The sequence below is a fragment of the Pseudophryne corroboree genome, chromosome 7, assembly GCF_028390025.1.
Source record: "Pseudophryne corroboree isolate aPseCor3 chromosome 7, aPseCor3.hap2, whole genome shotgun sequence".
Taxonomy (NCBI): Eukaryota; Metazoa; Chordata; class Amphibia; order Anura; family Myobatrachidae; genus Pseudophryne; species Pseudophryne corroboree.
Window position 1 is genome coordinate 445,022,163 of NC_086450.1, and position 22,284 is coordinate 445,044,446.

At 44.4% G+C, this 22,284-nt stretch overlaps 1 protein-coding gene across 9 annotated transcripts in view; it reads left to right on the forward strand.

Moving 5' to 3' along the window:
• Positions 1–22,284, forward strand: part of MEIOB (meiosis specific with OB-fold) — a 377,950-nt gene that overhangs the window by 263,151 nt on the left and 92,515 nt on the right. For all 9 annotated transcript variants that reach the window (XM_063934973.1, XM_063934970.1, XM_063934967.1 and 6 more), the window contains one exon: positions 638–738. In XM_063934973.1, the coding sequence (XP_063791043.1) occupies positions 638–738 (101 nt within the window). The remainder of the gene's footprint in view (positions 1–637; positions 739–22,284) is intronic.

A 22,284-nucleotide genomic window follows, 5' to 3' on the forward strand; every position in this document is an offset into this window, starting at 1 on the left:
AACCCCAGTGTACCCCGCTGCAGAAAAGAGATTTATGAAAAGAACTTACCATAGTTAAATCTGTTTCTGCGAGGTACACTGGATTCCACAGGATGCCCACCCTGACGCACTTAGCTTCTTTGGGTTTGTATGGCATTTTCTGCTAGTCCCTTCTCCTGTCGTGAGAATGTGGTTCTATGTGACTAACATGTACCGTCTCTTTTGCCTGCTACTGCATTGGACTGGTTAACAAAACTGAGCTCCAGTGCCTGGAGGCGGGGATATAGAGGAGGCGGTGCAGTGCATCCTGGGAACAGTCAAAGCTTTAGCCTGTTGGTGCCTCGGATCAAGATCCAACTCTACACCCCGATGTTATTCCCTATGGAATCCAGTGTACCTCGCAGAAAGAGATTTAACTATGGTAAGTCTACCATAAATCTCCTTTTTTTCCCTCCACGGCTGTACCCTCCAGATTTTACATGGTGTAAACGACAAGGAAAAATATTTTCTTAAAAAGCTATTTTATTCCAATGCAAGATTAAAAGTGACATAAAACATTCCAAATGTATTGGAGGGGTTCATATCCGGGATGGGTTCAAAATGCTAGCGTATAAATGGTTGAAAATAATAAATAAGAAAGTTTTTTGGTTTTAATTAGGTTGGAGAAATAAAGTCCTTTACAACTTCTGACAAGAGAAAAGGCCAAAGATGTGAGGTCAAGCTGTTTGATGACGCAGTTGATTCATTTGCACTGATGTGGTAAGTACAAGTTTTACAGTTTATGTATTTTCCAAATACTGGGGCACTTCTACATTGCTGCAGCTTACATTTTAGATCTTCTTTAAATTCATTCTTCTCACTACAAATCCTGGGGCATTTATAGTTACCAATCCTGGGGAACATTACCAATAAAAATTCTTAACGCCTGCAACAGTATGCTTATATCTGCAATTGTTACCTATTTTCCAACTACATTTTTTTCATAGTCTGATGTTACAAAAAAAAAAAAAAAAATGGTAAGAACTAAAACACTGTTTTTGTTCTTTTTGGTAAAAAAAACTTGTGGCATGGTTGTAGTTTAATTGTCTAACAAGTTAAAGATAATTTAGTCAATTGGGATTTACCTTTGTGATGCCGCTCGCGGTGAGGATTTATTAGCAAAGTTATTACCAGTCAGGGACCGTTTGGTGGATGTAACAGTAAAATGTGGTGTCGCAACTGCTTTCGTGCAGGTTTTACAAATACGATCCCGTACGTAGAAAACATAGCACCGATATCTCCGATCCCTGGACTCAGGGAGTCGATTATCAAAGAATATGCGACCCTTGTATGCTTAGTTGACTGGATCTGGTGGGCGTCTAAATATTTTTCTGCAGCAGGGTACATAGAGTTTCCACAGGGAAACATCGGGGTGTAGTGGTGGATGAGGCATCCGGGCACCAACCGTCAAAGCTGCATACGGGATCGCAGCTACGAATGCATTTGCATCTCTGAATCAGGCCAACAGTAAGGGTAGGAGCTACTTTGAAAGCGTCATCATGACCTCACTACCACTGCCAACACAAATGCACAGCCATTTTAATAACTATTTTACATCGTGGGACCAATGCTAAGTTGAACTTACGTCAGTTTTCGTAGCGCAGAATACACATATTGGCCCTGCACATTCTCAGAAAGGGAAAGAGTATTGTAATATAGTCCTTGTATAGTAAGGACGTGTTCCTGTAATTGTGATCGGATGCAGCTTGGTACAAAGAGACAGAAAAGCCTTGTACGCCGTATCAATTGCTGGTGCCTGGTGCAAATAAACGCTGGTGATGTAGACAGTTGCCGGAACTACCTAACCACTTGTGATTTTTTTAATTTAAGTTTATCTTTGAAGCTGATGGCTGCTGTTGTCATTGCATGTATGAGCATATGTTATGTATGAGCGTACAGTATGTTATGTATGAGCATATGGTATGTATGAGCGTACAGTATGTTATGTATGAGCATATGTTATGTATGAGCATACAGTATGTTCTGTATGAGCATATGTTATGTATGTGCGTACAGTATGTTATGTATGAGCATATGTTATGTATGAGCATACAGTATGTTCTGTATGAGCATATGTTATGTATGTGCGTACAGTATGTTATGTATGAGCATATGTTATGTATGAGCATACAGTATGTTATGTATGAGCATATGTTATGTATGATCATACAGTATGTTATGTATGAGCATATGTTATGTATGAGCATACAGTAAGTTATGTATGAGCATATGTTATGTATGAGCATACAGTATGTTATGTATGAGCATATGTTATGTATGAGCATACAGTATGTTCTGTATGAGCATATGTTATGTATGAGCGTACAGTATGTTATGTATGAGCATATGTTATGTATGAGCATACAGTATGTTCTGTATGAGCATACAGTATGTTATGTATGAGCATATGTTATGTATGAGCGTACAGTATGTTATGTATGAGCATATGTTATGTATGAGCATACAGTATGTTATGTATGAGCATATGTTATGTATGAGCATACAGTATGTTATGTATGAGCATATGTTATGTATGAGCATACAGTATGTTATGTATGAGCATATGTTATGTATGAGCGTACAGTATGTTATGTATGAGCATATGTTATGTATGATCATACAGTATGTTATGTATAAGCGTACAGTATGTTATGTATGAGCATATGTGTTATGTATGAGCATACAGTATGTTATGTATGAGCATATGTGTTATGTATGAGCATACAGTATGTTATGTATGAGCATATGTTATGTATGAGCATACAGTATGTTATGTATGAGCATATGTTATGTATGAGCATACAGTATGTTATGTATGAGCATATGTTATGTATGAGCATACAGTATGTTATGTATGAGCATATGTTATGCTTTCTCTTACGTCCTAGAGGATGCTGGGGACTCCGTAAGGACCATAGGGAATAGACGGGCTCCGCAGGAGACATGGGCACTAAAAAGAACTTTAGATATGGGTGTGCACTGGCTCCTCCCTCTATGCCCCTCCTCCAGACCTCAGTTTGATACTGTGCCCAGAGGAGACTGGGTGCATTACAGGGAGCTCTCCTGCGTTTCCTGAAAGAAAGATTTTTGTTAGGTTTTTTATTTTCAGGGAGCCTGCTGGCAACAGGCTCCCTGCATCGAGGGACTGAGGTGAAAGAAGCAGACCTACTTAAATGCTAGGCTCTGCTTCTTAGGCTACTGGACACCATTAGCTCCAGAGGGAGTCGGAACGCAGGTCTCTCCTCGCTGTTCGTCCCGGAGCCGCGCCGCCGTCTTCCTCACAGAGCCGGAAGATAGAAGCCGGGTGAGTATAAGAAGATAAGAAGACTTCAGAGGCGGCATAAGACGTACAGATCTTCACTGAGGTAACGCGCAGTGGTAACGCTGCACGCCATTGCTCCCACACAGAACACACACGGCAGGCACTGATGGGTGCAGGGCGCAGGGGGGGGGGCGCCCTGGGCAGCAATTTACACCTCTAGGACTGGTAAAAATAGATATATGGGCTCTGTTGGCTGTATATGAGTATCCCCCGCCAGTTTTTGAATGGATTTGAGCGGGACCGAAGCCCGCCGCCGAGGGGGCGGAGCGTGATCCCTCAGTACTCACCAGCGCCATTTTCTCCACAGCACACGCTGAGAAGCTGGCTCCCCGGACTCTCCCCTGCTGAACATGGTGACAGAGGGTTTTAAAGAAGGGGGGGCACATAATTTGGCGCAATCAATATATTTATATAAAAAGCGCTATCTGGGAATTTTTTCCAAACTCATTGGCGCTGGGTGTGTGCTGGCATACTCTCTCTCTGTCTCTCCTAAGGGCCTTGTGGGGGAACTGTCGCCAGATTAGCGATTTCCCTGAGTGTGTGGGGTGTCGGTACACGTGTGTCGGCATGTCTGAAGCGGAAGGCTCTATTAGGGAGGAGGTGGAGCAAATGAGTGTGGTGTCTCCGTCGGCAACGCCGACACCTGACTGGGTGGATATGTGGAATGTTTTAAATGCAAATGTGAATTTATTACACAAAAGGTTGGACAAAGCAGAGTCCAGGGAATGTGCAGGGAGTCAAGCCCTGCCTTTTACTATGTCGCCGGGACCTTCTGGGTCTCAAAAGCGCCCACTATCCCAAGTTGTAGACACAGATACCGACACGGATTCTGACTCCAGTGTCGACTATGATGATGCGAAGTTGCAGCCAAAATTGGCTAAAAGTATTCATTATATGATTATTGCAATAAAAGAGGTGTTGCATATCACAGATGACCCCTCTGTCCCTGACACGAGGGTGCGCGTGTATAAGGAAAAGAAACCTGAGGAAACCTTTCCCCCATCTCATGAGCTGAACGAGTTATTTGAAAAGGCTTGGGAATCTCCAGACAAAAAACTGCAGATTCCCAAAAGGATTCTTATGGCGTATCCTTTCCCGGCTAAGGACAGGATACAGTGGGAATCCTCCCCAAGGGTGGACAAAGCGTTGACACGCTTATCCAAAAAGGTAGCGCTGCCATCTCAAGATACCGCAACCCTCAAGGATCCTGCTGATCGCAGGCAAGAAACTACCTTGAAGTCAATTTACACACATACGGGTACATTACTCAGACCGGCGATAGCGTCGGCTTGGGTTTGTAGCGCTGTAGCAGCGTGGACAGATACCTTATCTGCTGATATAGATACGCTGGATAAGGAAACCATTTTATTGACCCTGGGTTATATTAAAGATGCTGTCCTCTATATGAGAGATGCTCAGAGAGACGTTGGCCTACTGGGTTCCAGAGCCAACGCTATGGCGATTTCTGCTAGACGAGCCCTATGGACCCGACAATGGACGGGTGATGCTGACTCGAAGAGGCATATGGAGGTTTTGCCTTACAAGGGTGAGGAATTGTTTGGGGAAGGTCTAACGGACCTGGTTTCCACAGCTACTGCAGGTAAATCAACTTTTTTGCCTTATGTTTCCTCACAGCCTAAAAAAAACCGCCACATTATCAGATGCAGTCCTTTCGGTCGCATAAACCCAAGAGAGTACGGGGCTCTTCCTTTCTTGCCAGAGGTAAGGGCAGGGGGAAAAAGCTGCCAACTACAGCTAGTTCCCAGGAGCAGAAGTCCTCCCCGGCCTCTACAAAATCCACCGCATGACGCTGGGGCTCCGCTGAGGGAGTCCGCCCCAGTGGGGGCACGTCTTCGACCTTTCAGCCACGTCTGGGTTTACTCACAGGTGGATCCCTGGGCATTAGAAATTGTTTCCCAGGGTTACAAGCTGGAATTCGAAGAGGTGCCTCCTCGCCGGTTTTTCAAATCGGCCCTACCGGCTTCTTCCCCAGAGAGGGAGATAGTTTTAAATGCAATTCAAAACTTGTGTCTTCAACAAGTGGTGGTCAAAGAGGATGGGGTATTACTCAACCCTGTTTGTGGTCCCGAAACCGGACGGTTCGGTCAGACCCATTTTAAAATCCTTAAACCTATACTTAAAAAGGTTCAAGTTCAAGATGGAATTGCTCAGAGCGGTCATTGCCAGCCTGGAAGGGGGGGATTATATGGTGTCCCTGGACATAAATGATGCATACCTTCATGTCCCCATATATCCGCCTCATCAGGCGTTCCTGAGATTTGCTGTACAGGATTGTCATTACCAATGTCAGACGTTGCCGTTTGGGCTTTGCACGGCCCCAAGGATTTTCACCAAGGTAATGGCGGAAATGATGGTGCTCCTGCGCAAGCAGGGTGTCACAATTATCCCGTACTTGGACGATCTCCTAATAAAAGCGAGATCAAGAGAGCAGTTGCTGAACAGCGTATCACTTTCTCTGAGGGTGTTGCAGCAGCACGGCTGGATTCTCAATATCCGGAAGTCACGGTTGGTTCCGACGACTCATTTTCCTTTCTTAGGCATGATTCTGGATAGAGACCAGAAAAGGGTTTATCTCCCGATGGAAAAGGCCCAAGAACTCATGAATTTGGTCAGGAACCTCTTGAAGCCAAAAAGGGTGTCGGTGCATCACTGCACTCGAGTTCTGGGAAAGATGGTGGCGTCTTACGAGGCCATTCCATTCGGCAGGTTCCATGCGAGGACTTTTCAGTGGGACCTTCTGGACAAGTGGTCCGGGTCACATCTACTGATTCATCAGATGATCAGCCTGTCCCCCAGGGCCAGGGTATCTCTCCTGTGGTGGCTGCAGAGTGCTCACCTTCTAGAGGGTCGCAGGTTCGGCATTCAGGACTGGGTTCTGATAACCACGGACGCGAGCCTCCGAGGATGGGGAGCAGTCACACAGGGAAGAAACTTCCAAGGTCTCTGGTCAAGCCAGGAGGCTTGTCTTCACATCAACGTACTGGAGTTAAAGGCCATATACCACGGCCTTCGTCAAGGGGAGACTTTGCTTCGCGACCTACCGGTTCTGATTCAGTCAGACAACATCACCGCAGTGGCTCATGTAAACCGCCAAGGCGGAACCAAGAGCAGAGTGGCAATGGCAGAAGCCACCAGGATTCTTTGCTGGGCAGAAAATCATGTAAGCGCTCTGACAGCAGTCTTCATTCCGGGAGTGGACAACTGGGAAGCAGACTTCCTCAGCAGACACGATCTACATCCAGGAGAGTGGGGACTTCATCAGGAAGTCTTCGCAGAGATTGCAAGTCAGTGGGGACTGCCCCAGATAGACATGATGGCGTCACGCCTCAACAAAAAACTACTGAGGTATTGCGCCAGGTCAAGGGACCCTTAGACGGTAGCAGTGGACGCCCTGGTGACACCGTGGGTGTTCCAGTCGGTCTATGTGTTTCCTCCTCTTCCTCTCATCTCCAAGATATTGAGAATCATAAGACGAAGAGGAGTACAGACAATTCTCATTGTTCCAGATTGGCCTCGAAGGGCCTGGTATGCGGTGTCAAAGTCAAAAATATTACATAGAGAGAACATACAAACCACACACACATTTAAGTCGCTATACTTGCAAATATGCGCAGCGAGCACAGCAATATATGGAAACACACGCATTTGCTCGGACATGGCACGGAGATGGATTCGGCGCTTGTTTCATACAGTACATGGTTATAATAATGTCAAGCACCAGACATCATGGAGATTTAGAATTGGCTGATGAATTGATGTCATGAATATGTATTATCTGAACAGAACCAGATGCGCCCATCATGTTTGGTATTGAAGCAAGCAGAATGATGTGTGGGTTAGTTTGATGCTGGTTGTGAAGTTGTGGGACATTGCAGCGGATAGATATGATTATATGTATAAAAGCTAAGATCACTTTGTTAAGAACAATGGATGATCAAGCCAACCTTTTACTAAGATTTTCAGGGCTGAACCTGATTAACATATACAAAGGAGAGAGAGAGACCCCTCCCCTAGGAACAGACACACAGGAGGATAGTTCCTGTCTGGGGGGGTTGGGGGTCAGTGTTGCTGGTGGCCTCAGAGAACAGATGTAATGAAGCTACACTCAGAACAAAGCTCTCAGAAGCATGGCTGGATCATCACCAGGCACCAAAGGCTAAGTATTGAATTCACATGGCTAGATAAGGAAATATAGACAGATTGCTTTCTGGTTTATATAGGATATTGTAACTTGGTTGTGTGATTGTTGGGTGTTTGTGTGATAGATCTGGGAATCTGTGATGGTAGCTGGGACATTAGACAACCTGTAGCATAGCATTTGTGGTATTTGTTTGCCTATGGTGATTTAAAATAGATTGTACTGGTTAGTTATAATATATATCTTGTTAATCATAAATACCACCATGCAGTTGCGTTTGGGCATGTGCTTGTGGCAGTGGCGGGCTGAGATGTGTGGTTACATTGTGATCTGGTCTTGTGATGAATATGCTCTGGTTATTGAGATACTGAAGTTGTTTGGAATGTGAAAGTGAATAAGATGGTTCTAGGAAGTTGTTTGGAATGTGAAAGTGAATAAGATGGTTCTAGGAAGTTGGATTGAAATTGTGAAAGGTGATTTAGATGGTTTGGAATTGTAAAATCAGAACATATGCATTGTTCTGAGGCTTGGACATTTTGGAATAAAATGGAGTCTTGTGTCTTCTGCTATGTGATTGTGGTGTAGCAGAGAGTGCCATGTGTTTGGACCTGCAAATCTAAAATGGCTGCTGCCGGGTATTTTCCCCTCCCCCTTTCAACCATGTGGTGCAGTCTTTGGAATCATGGGAGCTTTAATAAAATGGAGTCTAGCTTCTGTCCCATGCGGTATTGTAGGGTTGTGTATATAGGGACTGCCAGTATGGGTAAGGTCAAGTATTTTCTCCACAAAGATTCTCAGCATTGAATAACTGCGCAGCGATTGTTCCTCACATGTGTAAGCTTCGCTGCAATCATATTGTCTGTATTGTTATGGTGAGCCATTTCTCTCTCTCTCTCTTCTCCTCTTTCTCTCTTATTTTCCCTTAAACGTAATTGTATTGTATTGTATTTCCTGTGCAGTTATCTGGTTAGTTAGTCTATGTTATATTGGTAGTGTATAATTGTATTGTATTATTCTTTTGCAAGCATACCATCCATAATATATATATAAGGCGTTAGACCCTAAGCCCAGGTATCTGTGTATTTCTTATAGTGTTAAGTACTCTCAGAGCGTCGGTGACGCTCAAACAGCTTTAAAGTTAATAAGGTTACACTGTGTTGCATTTACACTCTACCACTACACAGAGGTTTACAGTATAAGTACATTCCTTAAGGTATAGTTAAGGGAGTACCCTTGCGGTACTTTTTTTTTCGCCAATTGCGTACTGTGTTCTTTAACCTTTAACGTGTTTTTAATAAGTTAAATATTTAGCTTTGTTAGATGGGGGCTCTGGTCCGCGATATCACGATCTTAATGATGCACTGTACATTACAAACGCGGCTGTAATTGACCGGCTAATGATGGACATCTCGCAAAATGCTGAAAAAACAAAAAACAAACAAAAAAAAAAAAAAACATCCACGTTAATGTATTGTGGTATCAGTAAGACGCTGATAGGAAATTTTAAGGGACAAGGCGTTTCTCATAATATTTAAGATGCTAAAATGTATTTTTATTGTCGCAAAACCAGGTTCAAATGGATCATATCGTGTTTGATTAAGATTAGATTGTTTATCTGTTTAAGTAGGTTTAAAAGTACATTTAAAAGTTACTTTGGGAGCTAGCATGGTGATTTTCTTTATGGCAGGAGAGGCCGCATGGTCTGACCACCATTTTGTGTGACCCTCATGGAGGTGGAAGGGGGAGGAGCAGCGGCCATTTTGGGAAGGTCAATATTTTTTTTTTGAACGGCTGATTTTCAGTTGACTCAGGAAATAATCAGCCATCCATTGTCAAAAAGAAATCATCATTTAATGAGTTTTTTAATGCATTTATTTAATCTATATCATAGTCAATCATAAGTAATAGTGATTGGTACTTATATGTAAAATCTATATGCGTGTGCTTACATCAATGTATGTTATTAGATTAAATTTAGAATTGCATTTTCATCTGTGTACTTTCACATATCTCACCTTCCTGTTTGCCATTTGAATTGATAAACGTGCTAAGAGAGATTTGTCGCTATTTAAATAGTTAAAGTGTAAAAGTAATACATTAAGGGGTAAATTGTAAGACACACGCACAGCTTTACCTGAGATACAAGGAAAGACCTGTGTGGTGCTTGGTAGATGATTACAGTTAAAGATCATCTACATTGATAAACGTGCTAATTGTATTTTTGTGGCCAGCGTACACGTGTCTCTAACAAAAGACTGAGACTCGCGAACGCAACACAAAGGCCGACGCACGCAGCGTATATTACGCAACGGAGCGTCTGGGTACGCCCACCAAAACTCAAATCGCACAATAGCATTGTTCTAGTGGGGGTGGTATAGTATAGCCACGTGATCATAGCACAAATTGATTTCAGTTTCCAAAACTTAGTTTAAATACCTTACTTTACTGTAACGCCTCTGGGGAGAGCTATCAGACTACGGGAAATGATTTTTCTGATCAGAAAACTATAAGAATGATAGTGGGTTGAAAACGGTATGAGTGTATTGAATCCCGCTTTGTGGACTTTGTGATCTATGTGATAAAACGGTATTGAATTCCGCTTTGTGGACTTTGTGATCTGTGTGATCTTTAGTGGAACGTGATGAGCACGGTCTGAGTGAAAACGTGCAACAGAGTGTGATAAAGTTTTCGTTGTATTACGCTCTGGCTGTTTTGGAGCACAGTAGGGAGACTCCAATGATCCTACCATTTATGGGCAACAAGTGTCTATAAGGGGTACGATTGGACCGCACGGTTGTAGGTGTGACCAATAACGCAACGTGATACGAGGTAAATTGCCCTCATACGTGTTGTGGGAAGCACATGCAAGCGTGATTTGTGTAAAGAAAAAAAAAAGGAAGAGAATTTTCACTGGTAAAATCTCTAGAGATAGGGCCTGCAACGGTTACACGTGTCTGCTAAAAGGGGCGGATTCGTTGTACTCGGAGCAGAAGGAGTTCAGTGGAAGAGCTTTAAGGATTTCCACCGTAGACTTCTGTGTTTGGTGCATTTTAGGAAGTTTTTCTGTGTTAAAAGAGGTCCACAATGGCAGCCAAGTGCACAACACAGGGACGTTCAGCAGTCAGGGTTCAGACTGCAGAGGCTTGCAGACCCCGAGGGTCTGCTCGGTTAGTAATGTGGGGGAAGTATGGTCCCCACACTGAGACCTTTTGTGATGAATGGACACGAATGACTGCGGGGGATAAAGCACCATTTCCTGGGATAGGTAGTTTTGACTCAGAGGTGTTGCATAATTTAAGGCGGAGGATCTGTCTCATAAAATCCTGGAAACGAGTTAAACATGATGATTGTTTGCAGTTATGGCAACAGGAAAGTGAAATGCAAAGAAATGTAACTTACATACCTAACTTTCATCTTGAGAGGAGAGACATGGCAATGGAGAGGATTATGGTTGCAGAGAAATGGCACAATGTTGTATGATAAAAATGCACTTAGTAACTGTATTAAGAACGAAAGTAACAAATGTAATAATGTTTATAAAAATGAAAGTGTAAAAATCACAAATGTTAACCTGTGCAAGTCGCACCCCATGTTAAACTTCCCTCAGGATTATCAGCAAGAAAGTGAGCCCAGAACGATGTCGGCATCTCTTCCAGCAGCCAGCCTACAAGACATCCAGGTGGACGCGACCAAATTGGTAAAGGCAATAATCAAACCCCCTAACGGAGGGTCAGGTGAGGTCGTGTCCACAGGTACGTACAATGTTTTATATCACGCACAAACAAATGTACCCCATATTGTAAGACCAAAACAAGGTGATGTAATTGAGTTTAGTCCTGTCAGGGTGATCACAGTCCCCAATGGGAAGACTGACGATCAGGGAACCATTCCCGTCAAGGACAGTGCAATGCGCCATCCCTGGTCCCGGACAGAATTGAGATCAATCATGTCTGATTACCCAGATCCTAGGAAAGATCTAACTGTATGATCAAAGATTCACAGAAGGTATATCAACTCCCTAGACAACGACATAATCATGGTATCCAAGGAATCAGGTAGGTACAGGGAAAGCGGTTGATGGTGATGAGCATCCAAGCGTTTGAGGAGGCATCAAATCAACCAAAACCCCAGGCCATTGGCACATGGAGGAACTCAAGGATTTGTGATCTTTGCAAAAGAGAAGGGCATTATGCCAGCAACTGTAATAGCCCACATAAAGTCAGACCCCCTAGACCAAGAAATGAGAAAAGTTAGGACACACCAAATTATAATCAGGGATCATATAGGAAGAATTTTGGGCCACACCCATGATATGTGGTCAGGAAAGGTGATCATTAGAACTGATGGTAAGCCTGAGGTAACGGTTAATAAATTGGGAGGTCATTCCCTGAAGACACAGGAATGACCAGGTGAAACATTGTAAATGTATCTGTGAAATGTTTTTTTTCTCTCTCTCTCTATCTCCCCATCTCTGACGATTATTAGTAAGGACTCAAACATTGCATATCCGCTTGGTCTTTGCAGAAGTCTACCAAACCCCAGCATGACCTATCCGCATCAATGTCTTCTGGCCAGATACAGAAAGTGGAGTATGGTGCTGGGGGGAGGGACGGCGCAAAGAAACCATTGGACATGTAGATATGACAGCCTGACGATCTGACAATGTTTTAAAATGTTTGAAAAATGTTTTTTTTCTCTTTTCCTATTGATGGCTATTGTTGATTTAAGTAATATACACATGCATATAAATTGTTCTCTCTCTTTTGTTTTTTTTTTTTTGCTGTTGTTGTTTTCTCTCTCTTCTCACTCATGCTTTCATGTTTTAAAGATGGTATGTCACCCATCAGTTAGACAAATGGTAATGCAAGATTTCTCTATCGTCCTAGTGGATGCTGGGGTTCCTGAAAGGACCATGGGGAATAGCGGCTCCGCAGGAGACAGGGCACAAAAAGTAAAGCTTTAGGATCAGGTGGTGTGCACTGGCTCCTCCCCCTATGACCCTCCTCCAAGCCTCAGTTAGGTTTTTGTGCCCGGCCGAGAAGGGTGCAATCTAGGTGGCTCTCCTAAAGAGCTGCTTAGAAAAGTTTAGCTTAGGTTTTTTATTTTACAGTGAGTCCTGCTGGCAACAGGATCACTGCATCGAGGGACTTAGGGGAGAAGAAGTGAACTCACCTGCGTGCAGGATGGATTGGCTTCTTTGGCTACTGGACATTAGCTCCAGAGGGACGATCACAGGTACAGCCTGGATGGTCACCGGAGCCTCGCCGCCGGCCCCCTTGCAGATGCTGAAAAGAGAAGAAGGTCCAGAATCGGCGGCAGAAGACTTCTCAGTCTTCTTAAGGTAGCGCACAGCACTGCAGCTGTGCGCCATTGCTCTCAACACACTTCACACGGCAGTCACTGAGGGTGCAGGGCGCTGGGGGGGGGCGCCCTGGGCAGCAATGAAAATCCTTTTTTTGGCAAAAAATACCTCACATATAGCCTCCGGGGCTATATGGAGATATTTAACCCCTGCCAGAATCCATTTTTAAGCGGGAGACGAGCCCGCCGAAAAGGGGGCGGGGCCTATCTCCTCAGCACACAGCGCCATTTCCTCACACAGTTCCGCTGGTCAGGAAGGCTCCCAGGCTCTCCCCTGCACTGCACTACAGAAACAGGGTTAAATCAAGAGAGGGGGGGCAAAATTTGGCGAAATTGTGATTTTATAAAAGCAGCTATAAGGGAGCACTTATTATAAGGCTATCCCTGTAAAATATAGCGCTTTGGTGTGTGCTGGCAAACTCTCCCTCTGTCTCCCCAAGGGGCTAGTGGGGTCCTGTCCTCTATCAGAGCATTCCCTGTGTGTGTGTGCTATATGTCGGTACGTGTGTGTCGACATGTATGAGGACGATGTTGGTGAGGAGGCGGAGCAAATTGCCTGTAATGGTGATGTCACTCTCTAGGGAGTCGACACCGGAATGGATGGCTTATTTATGGAATTACGTGATAATGTCAACACGCTGCAAGGTCGGTTGGCGACATGAGACGGCTGGCAAACAAATTAGTACCTGTCCAGGCGTCTCAAACACCGTCAGGGGCGTTAAAACGTCCTTTTACCTCAGTCGGTCGACAGACACAGACACGGACACTGATTTCAGTGTCGACGGTGAAGAAACAAACGTATTTCCCTTTAGGGGCACACGTTACATGTTAAGGGCAATGAAGGAGGTGTTACATATTTCTGATACTACAAGTACCACAAAAGAGGGTATTATGTGGGATGTGAAAAAACTACCTGTAGTTTTTCCTGAATCAGATAAATTAAAGGAAGTGTGTGATGATGCGTGGGTTCCCCCCGATAGAAAATTATTGGCGGTATACCCTTTCCCGCCAGAAGTTAGGGCGCGTTGGGAAACACCCCTTAGGGTGGATAAGGCGCTCACACGCTTATCAAAACAAGTGGCGGTACCGTCTATAGATAGGGCCGTCCTCAAGGAGCCAGCTGACAGGAGGCTGGAAAATATCATAAAAAGTATATACACACATACTGGTGTTATACTGCGACCAGCGATCGCCTCAGCCTGGATGTGCAGAGCTGGTGTGGCTTGGTCGGATTCCCTGACTAAAAATATTGATACCCTTGACAGGGACAGTATTTTATTGACTATAGAGCATTTAAAGGATGCATTTCTATATATACGAGATGCACAGAGGGATATTTGCACTCTGGCATCAAGAGTAAGTGCGATGTCCATATCTGCCACAAGATGTTTATGGACACGACAGTGGTCAGGTGATGCAGATTCCAAACGGCACAAAGGTGTATTGCCGTATAAAGGAAGAGGAGTTATTTGGGGTCGGTCCATCGGACCTGGTGGCCACGGCAACTGCTGGAAAATCCACCGTTTTTACCCTAAGTCACATCTCTGCAGAAAAAGACACCGTCTTTTCAGCCTCAGTCCTTTCGTCCCTATAAGAGTCATATCTGCCCAGGGATAGAGGAAAGGGAAGAAGACTGCAGCAGGCAGCCCATTCCCAGGAACAGAAGCCTTCCACCGCTTCTGCCAAGCTCTCAGCATGACGCTGGGACCGTACAGGACCCCTGGATCCTACAAGTAGTATCCCAGGGGTACAGATTGGAATGTCGAGACGTTTCCCCCTCGCAGGCTCCTGAAGTCTGCTTTACCAAGGTCTCCCTCCGACAAGGAGGCAGTATGGGAAACAATTCACAAGCTGTATTCCCAGCAGGTGATAATCAAATTACCCCTCCTACAACAAGGAAAGGGGTATTATTCCACACTATATTGTGGTACTGAAGCCAGAAGGCTAGGTGAGACCTATTCTAAATCTAAAAAAATTTGAACACTTACAAAGGTTCAAATCAAGATGGAGTCACTCAGAGCAGTGATAACGAACCAGGAAGAAGGGGACTATATAGTGTCCCGGGGACATCAGGGATGCTTACCTCCATGTCCCAAATTTGCCCTTCTCACTAAGGGTACTTCAGGTTCGTGGTACAGAACTGTCACTATCAGTTTCAGACGCTGCCGTTTGGATTGTCCACGGCACCCCGGGTCTTTACCAAGGTAATGGCCGAAATGATGATTCTTCAAAGAAAAGGCGTCTTAATTATCCCTTACTTGGACGATCTCCTGATAAGGGCAAAGTCCAGGGAACAGTTGGAGGTCGGAGTAGCACTATCTCGGATACTGCTACAACAGCACGGGTGGATTCTAAATATTCCAAAATCGCAGCTGTTCCCGACGACACGTCTGCTGTGCCTAGGGATGATTCTGGACACAGTCCAGAAAAAGGTGTTTCTCCCGGAAGAGAAAGCCAGGGAGTTATCCGAGCTAGTCAGGAACCTCCTAAAACCAGGAAAAGAGGCTTCCTACGAAGCAATTCCATTCGGCAGATTTCACGCAAGAACTTTTCAGTGGGATCTGCTGGACAAATGGTCCGGATCGCATCTTCAGATGCATCAGCGGATAACCCTATATCCAAGGACAAGGGTGTCTCTCCTGTGGTGGTTACAGAGTGCTCATCTTCTAGAGGGCCGCAGATTCGGCATTCAGGATTGGATGCTGGTGACCACGGAGGCCAGCCCGAGAGGCTGGGGAGCAGTCACACAAGGAAAAAATTTCCAGGGAGTGTGATCAAGTCTGGAGATTTTTCTCCACATAAATATACTGGAGCTAAGGGTAATTTTATAATGCTCTAAGCTTAGCAAGACCTCTGCTTCAAGGTCAGCCGGTATTGATCCAGTGGGAAAAACATCACGGCAGTCGCCCACGTAAACAGACAGGGCGGCACAAGAAGCAGGAGGGCAATGGCAAAAACTGCAAGGACTTTTCGCTGGGCGGAAAATCATGTGATAGCACTGTCAGCAGTGTTTCATTCCGGGAATGGAAACTGGGAAGCAGACTTCCTCAGCAGGCACGACCTCCACCCGGGAGAGTGGAAACTTCATCGGGAAGTTTTTCCACATGATTGTGAACCGTTGGGAAATACCAAAGGTGGACATGATGGCGTCCCGTCTGAACAAAAAACGGGACAGGTATTGCGCCAGGTCAAGAGACCCTCAGGCAATAGCTGTGGACGTTCTGGTAACACCGTGGGTGTACCAGTCGGTGTATGTGTTCCCTCCTCTGCTTCTCATACCTAAGGTACTGAGAATTATAAGACGTAGAGGAGTAAGAACTATACTCATGGCTCCGGATTGGCCAAGAAGGACTTGGTACCCGGAACTTCAAGAGATGCTCACAGAGGACTTATGGCCTCTGCCGCTAAGAAGGGACTTGCTTCAGCAAGTACCATGTCTGTTCCAAGATTTACCGCAGCTGCGTTTGACGGCATGGCGGTGGAACGCCGGATCCTAAGGGAAAAAGGCATTCCGGAAGAGGTCATTCCTACCCTGGTCAAAGCCAGGAAGGAGGTGACCGCACAACATTATCACCACATGGGGCGAAAATATGTTGCGTGGTGTGAGGCCAGGAAGGCCCCACGAAGAAATTTCAACTCGGTCGATTCCTGCATTTCCTGCAAACATGAGTGTCTATGGGCCTCAAATTGGGGTCCATTAAGGTTCAAATTTCGGCCCTGTCGATTTTCTTCCAGAAAGAATTGGCTTCAGTTCCTGAAGTCCAGAAGTTTGTCAAGGGAGTATTGCATATACAACCCCCTTTTGTGCCTCCAGTGGCACTGTGGGATCTCAACGTAGTTCTGGGATTCCTCAAATCACATTGGTTTAAAACCAGTCAAATCTGTGGATTTGAAGCATCTCACATGAAAAGTGACCATGCTCTTGGCCCTGGCCTGGGCCAGGCGAGTGTCAAATTGGTGGTTTTTTTCTCAAAAAAGCCCATATCTGTTTGTCCATTCGGACAGGGCAGAGCTGCGGACTCGTCCCCAGTTCTCTCCCTAAGGTGGTGTCAGTGTTTCACCTGAACCAGCTTATTGTGGTGCCTTGCGCCTACTAAGGACTTGGAGGACTCCAAGTTGCTAGATGTTGTCAGGGCCCTGAAAATATAGGTTCCAGGACGGCTGGAGTCAGGAAAACTGACTTGCTGTTATCCTGTATGCACCCAACAAACTGGGTGCTCTTGCTTCTAAGCAGACTATTGCTAGTTGGATGTGTAATACAATTCAGCTTGCACATTCTGTGGCAGGCCTGCCACAGCCAAAATATGTAAATGCCCATTCCACAAGGAAGGTGGGCTCATCTTGGGCGGCTGCCCGAGGGGTCTCGGCTTTACAACTTTGCCGAGCGGCTACTTAGTCAGGGGCAAACACGTTTGTAAAATCCTACAAATTTGATACCCTGGCTAAGGAGGACCTGGAGTTCTCTCATTCGGTGCTGCAGAGTCATCCGCACTCTCCCGCCCGTTTGGGAGCTTTGATATAATCCCCATGGTCCTTTCAGGAACCCCAGCATCCACTAGGACGATAGAGAAAATAAGAATTTACTTACCGATAATTCTATTTCTCGGAGTCCGTAGTGGATGCTGGGCGCCCATCCCAAGTGCGGATTATCTGCAATACTTGTACATAGTTACAAAAATCGGGTTATTATTGTTGTGAGCCATCTTTTCAGAGGCTCCGCTGTTATCATACTGTTAACTGGGTTCAGATCACAGGTTGTACAGTGTGATTGGTGTGGCTGGTATGAGTCTTACCCGGGATTCAAAATCCTTCCTTATTGTGTACGCTCGTCCGGGCACAGTATCCTAACTGAGGCTTGGAGGAGGGTCATAGGGGGAGGAGCCAGTGCACACCACCTGATCCTAAAGCTTTACTTTTTGTGCCCTGTCTCCTGCGGAGCCGCTATTCCCCATGGTCCTTTCAGGAACCCCAGCATCCACTACGGACTCCGAGAAATAGAATTATCGGTAAGTAAATTCTTATTTTTTGCTCCTTACAGAAAGATCGCTGGTTTGGAGGGAATATTGCATCACCAGAATGTTCGTTTGGAAGACTGAGAGACAGCACCTTTGAGAAGACAGCAGAACAAGAAGAACAACAAGACGAGAGAACTAATTATCGTAACAAGTTTCTCTCCCCCTCAAACTGATTTTCTGTACCCCATTACAAATTTCTTCTTTTCTCCTCCTGTAAGATGGACTTGCCCCAAGAGACTGTGATATGGATTTTCCTGTTGACCATGACGTTGACCCGAGCAGTCTGTTTCGGTGAGAGCACCAGTGAGGTCGAGAAAGGATCCAGAAAGGTTCCAATGACTAAGACGGAGGTGTAAATTTCCAATAGCAACACAAGCACCGAGCAAAGGCGAGTACCGGAAACGATCTAACAGCCATGTTATTTGTAAACATTGTTAGCTGAAAAGAAAACTGTATCTGTAGGCTCTGTAACAATGTAGTTGAGGATGGGTGCATTAAGAAATGCCAATCCAGTTTTAATATCCACATGGACCGGCATCCATTGAGTGACTATCACTCCTTAGTGGGTAGTGTGTTAAATAAGACAGATTGTTGGGTATGCTCTCAAGTACCTCAAGGTCATAGCAAATCAGGGCTAGTACCATTTCCTTTAACGTTAGGGGAGGTACTTGAGTTAAGTGGTGGGAGACCGGTGGACAGGAGGTTTAATATCTCCAGCCCTCCTAGTTTGAAGCTCCACCAATATCATGTGGATAGGTCCCTATTATGTTTTAACATCTCCAATCCCCGAAAGCCGGGAAATTGGGAAGTGTCATGGAGTAACCAAACCATGACCTTTTCATATAGAACCGATAGAATGCCTACAGATACAGAGCTCATACGCCACATAGCCGATAGTGGAAAATATTTCCGATATAGGTATACCCTAGGAAGTAGGATTACGAGAGTTGGAGAGGTATCACTAGGATACAGTGCACAGATCGTACAAACTGATAGGTGTACTAAACAGATGGGAGAATTAGGGTTAGGAGAGTTCACATGGAAAATGTGTAACATGGTAATGACATATTCCGTCCCATATGTTCTCCCCGATGATGCATATTTCATATGCGGGAGAAAGGCGTATGAGCGGCTTGCCCCAAACTCTGAAGGATTGTGTTATATTGGAAAAGTACTACCTGAGGTAATGAGTCTAAGGAGTGAGGAAACTGTAATTTCAATGGATTTGATTTATGACCCAACTGTAGAAACAATGATGTGATGAAAATGCGATTATACGGTCCGTTTCTTTCACCTGTTTTTCCGTTTTCCTCCAAGGTAAAAAGACCCACTTGGACGAGGAATTTGATGAGCCGATATACAGACAACAGATGGATTAAAGAAGAAGTTTTGACAACCTTATACACAGATTTTTGATGAACAATGCCATAGATCCCCAGTTTCCCTAGAAATTTTAAAATTACGCCAGCCCAACACTTTTGTAAATCTATGGACATTGACATAAGCTTTTGCTCGCACCTTATGGGCAAAAGCACAAAGAAGACTGCAACCAACAGACACCGAACAAGACTTCAACCGACAAATGTACATTAACCTGACATAGAATACCACTGCATTTACCATAAGTGTTCTTTATCTTCATTTCTACAACCCTCAGGTAGTGACACACATAGTCGATAGGGAATACAGGCACAGATATCAGCAATCACATATTCCCCCATTCATGTATCATCAACTAAAATGTGCTCCCCCATTTTGTTGCAACCAAAAGCCGAAACGAGCTCGGTAAAGTTTGACAGCCCATCCACAGACCCTTAGTACGGGATAAGAAGGAATTCAAATGTATACTTCGCAATACCTCGAAGCTTGATTTAAAACACGTACGGCACGATGATACATGACCCCCCAAACATGGATTCATACATACATACTTCTGCTATCTCACTAGGTCATACCTTTTTCCCACCTTCTTCTCTCCTCCCTTACCCAATCATAGAAATGTATTTACACTTGACATATATTTTTCTCTTTTTGAAATGTTTTAGGAAGTGGCAGTTATTGGTGACTGCCAAAGGGTGGACTGTCAAAGTCAAAAATATTACATAGAGAGAACATACAAACCACACACACATTTAAGTCGCTATACTTGCAAATATGCGCAGCGAGCACAGCAATATATGGAAACACACGCATTTGCTCGGACATGGCACGGAGATGGATTCGGCGCTTGTTTCATACAGTACATGGTTATAATAATGTCAAGCACCAGACATCATGGAGATTTAGAATTGGCTGATGAATTGATGTCATGAATATGTATTATCTGAACAGAACCAGATGCGCCCATCATGTTTGGTATTGAAGCAAGCAGAATGATGTGTGGGTTAGTTTGATGCTGGTTGTGAAGTTGTGGGACATTGCAGCGGATAGATATGATTATATGTATAAAAGCTAAGATCACTTTGTTAAGAACAATGGATGATCAAGCCAACCTTTTACTAAGATTTTCAGGGCTGAACCTGATTAACATATACAAAGGAGAGAGAGAGACCCCTCCCCTAGGAACAGACACACAGGAGGATAGTTCCTGTCTGGGGGGGTTGGGGGTCAGTGTTGCTGGTGGCCTCAGAGAACAGATGTAATGAAGCTACACTCAGAACAAAGCTCTCAGAAGCATGGCTGGATCATCACCAGGCACCAAAGGCTAAGTATTGAATTCACATGGCTAGATAAGGAAATATAGACAGATTGCTTTCTGGTTTAAATAGGATATTGTAACTTGGTTGTGTGATTGTTGGGTGTTTGTGTGATAGATCTGGGAATCTGTGATGGTAGCTGGGACATTAGACAACCTGTAGCATAGCATTTGTGGTATTTGTTTGCCTATGGTGATTTAAAATAGATTGTACTGGTTAGTTATAATATATATCTTGTTAATCATAAATACCACCATGCAGTTGCGTTTGGGCATGTGCTTGTGGCAGTGGCGGGCTGAGATGTGTGGTTACATTGTGATCTGGTCTTGTGATGAATATGCTCTGGTTATTGAGATACTGAAGTTGTTTGGAATGTGAAAGTGAATAAGATGGTTCTAGGAAGTTGTTTGGAATGTGAAAGTGAATAAGATGGTTCTAGGAAGTTGGATTGAAATTGTGAAAGGTGATTTAGATGGTTTGGAATTGTAAAATCAGAACATATGCATTGTTCTGAGGCTTGGACATTTTGGAATAAAATGGAGTCTTGTGTCTTCTGCTATGTGATTGTGGTGTAGCAGAGAGTGCCATGTGTTTGGACCTGCAAATCTAAAATGGCTGCTGCCGGGTATTTTCCCCTCCCCCTTTCAACCATGTGGTGCAGTCTTTGGAATCATGGGAGCTTTAATAAAATGGAGTCTAGCTTCTGTCCCATGCGTTATTGTAGGGTTGTGTATATAGGGACTGCCAGTATGGGTAAGGTCAAGTATTTTCTCCACAAAGATTCTCAGCATTGAATAACTGCGCAGCGATTGTTCCTCACATGTGTAAGCTTCGCTGCAATCATATTGTCTGTATTGTTATGGTGAGCCATTTCTCTCTCTCTCTTCTCCTCTTTCTCTCTTATTTTCCCTTAAACGTAATTGTATTGTATTGTATTGTATTTCCTGTGCAGTTATCTGGTTAGTTAGTCTATGTTATATTGGTAGTGTATAATTGTATTGTATTATTCTTTTGCAAGCATACCATCCATAATATATATATAAGGCGTTAGACCCTAAGCCCAGGTATCTGTGTATTTCTTATAGTGTTAAGAACTCTCAGAGCGTCGGTGACGCTCAAACAGCTTTAAAGTTAATAAGGTTACACTGTGTTGCATTTACACTCTACCACTACACAGAGGTTTACAGTATAAGTACATTCCTTAAGGTATAGTTAAGGGAGTACCCTTGCGGTACTTTTTTTTGCGCCAATTGCGTACTGTGTTCTTTAACCTTTAACGTGTTTTTAATAAGTTAAATATTTAGCTTTGTTAGCGGATCTGCAGGAAATGCTCACAAGAGAGGACATGTTACAACAGGGGCCCTGTCTGTTCCAAGACTTACCGCGGCTGCGTTTGACGGCATGGCGGTTGAACACCGGATCCTAGCGGAAAAGGGCATTCCGGATGAGGTCATTCCTACTCTGATAAAGGCTAGGAAGGACGTGACAGCAAAACATTATCACCGTATTTGGAGGAAGTATGTCTCTTGGTGTGAGTCCAGGAATGCTCCTCCGGAAGAATTCCATCTGGGCCGTTTCCTTCACTTCCTACAGACTGGAGTGAATTTGGGCCTAAAATTAGGCTCCATTAAGGTTCAGATTTCGGCCCTATCCATTTTCTTTCAGAAGGAATTGGCTACTCTTCCGGAAGTACAGACTTTTGTGAAGGGAGTG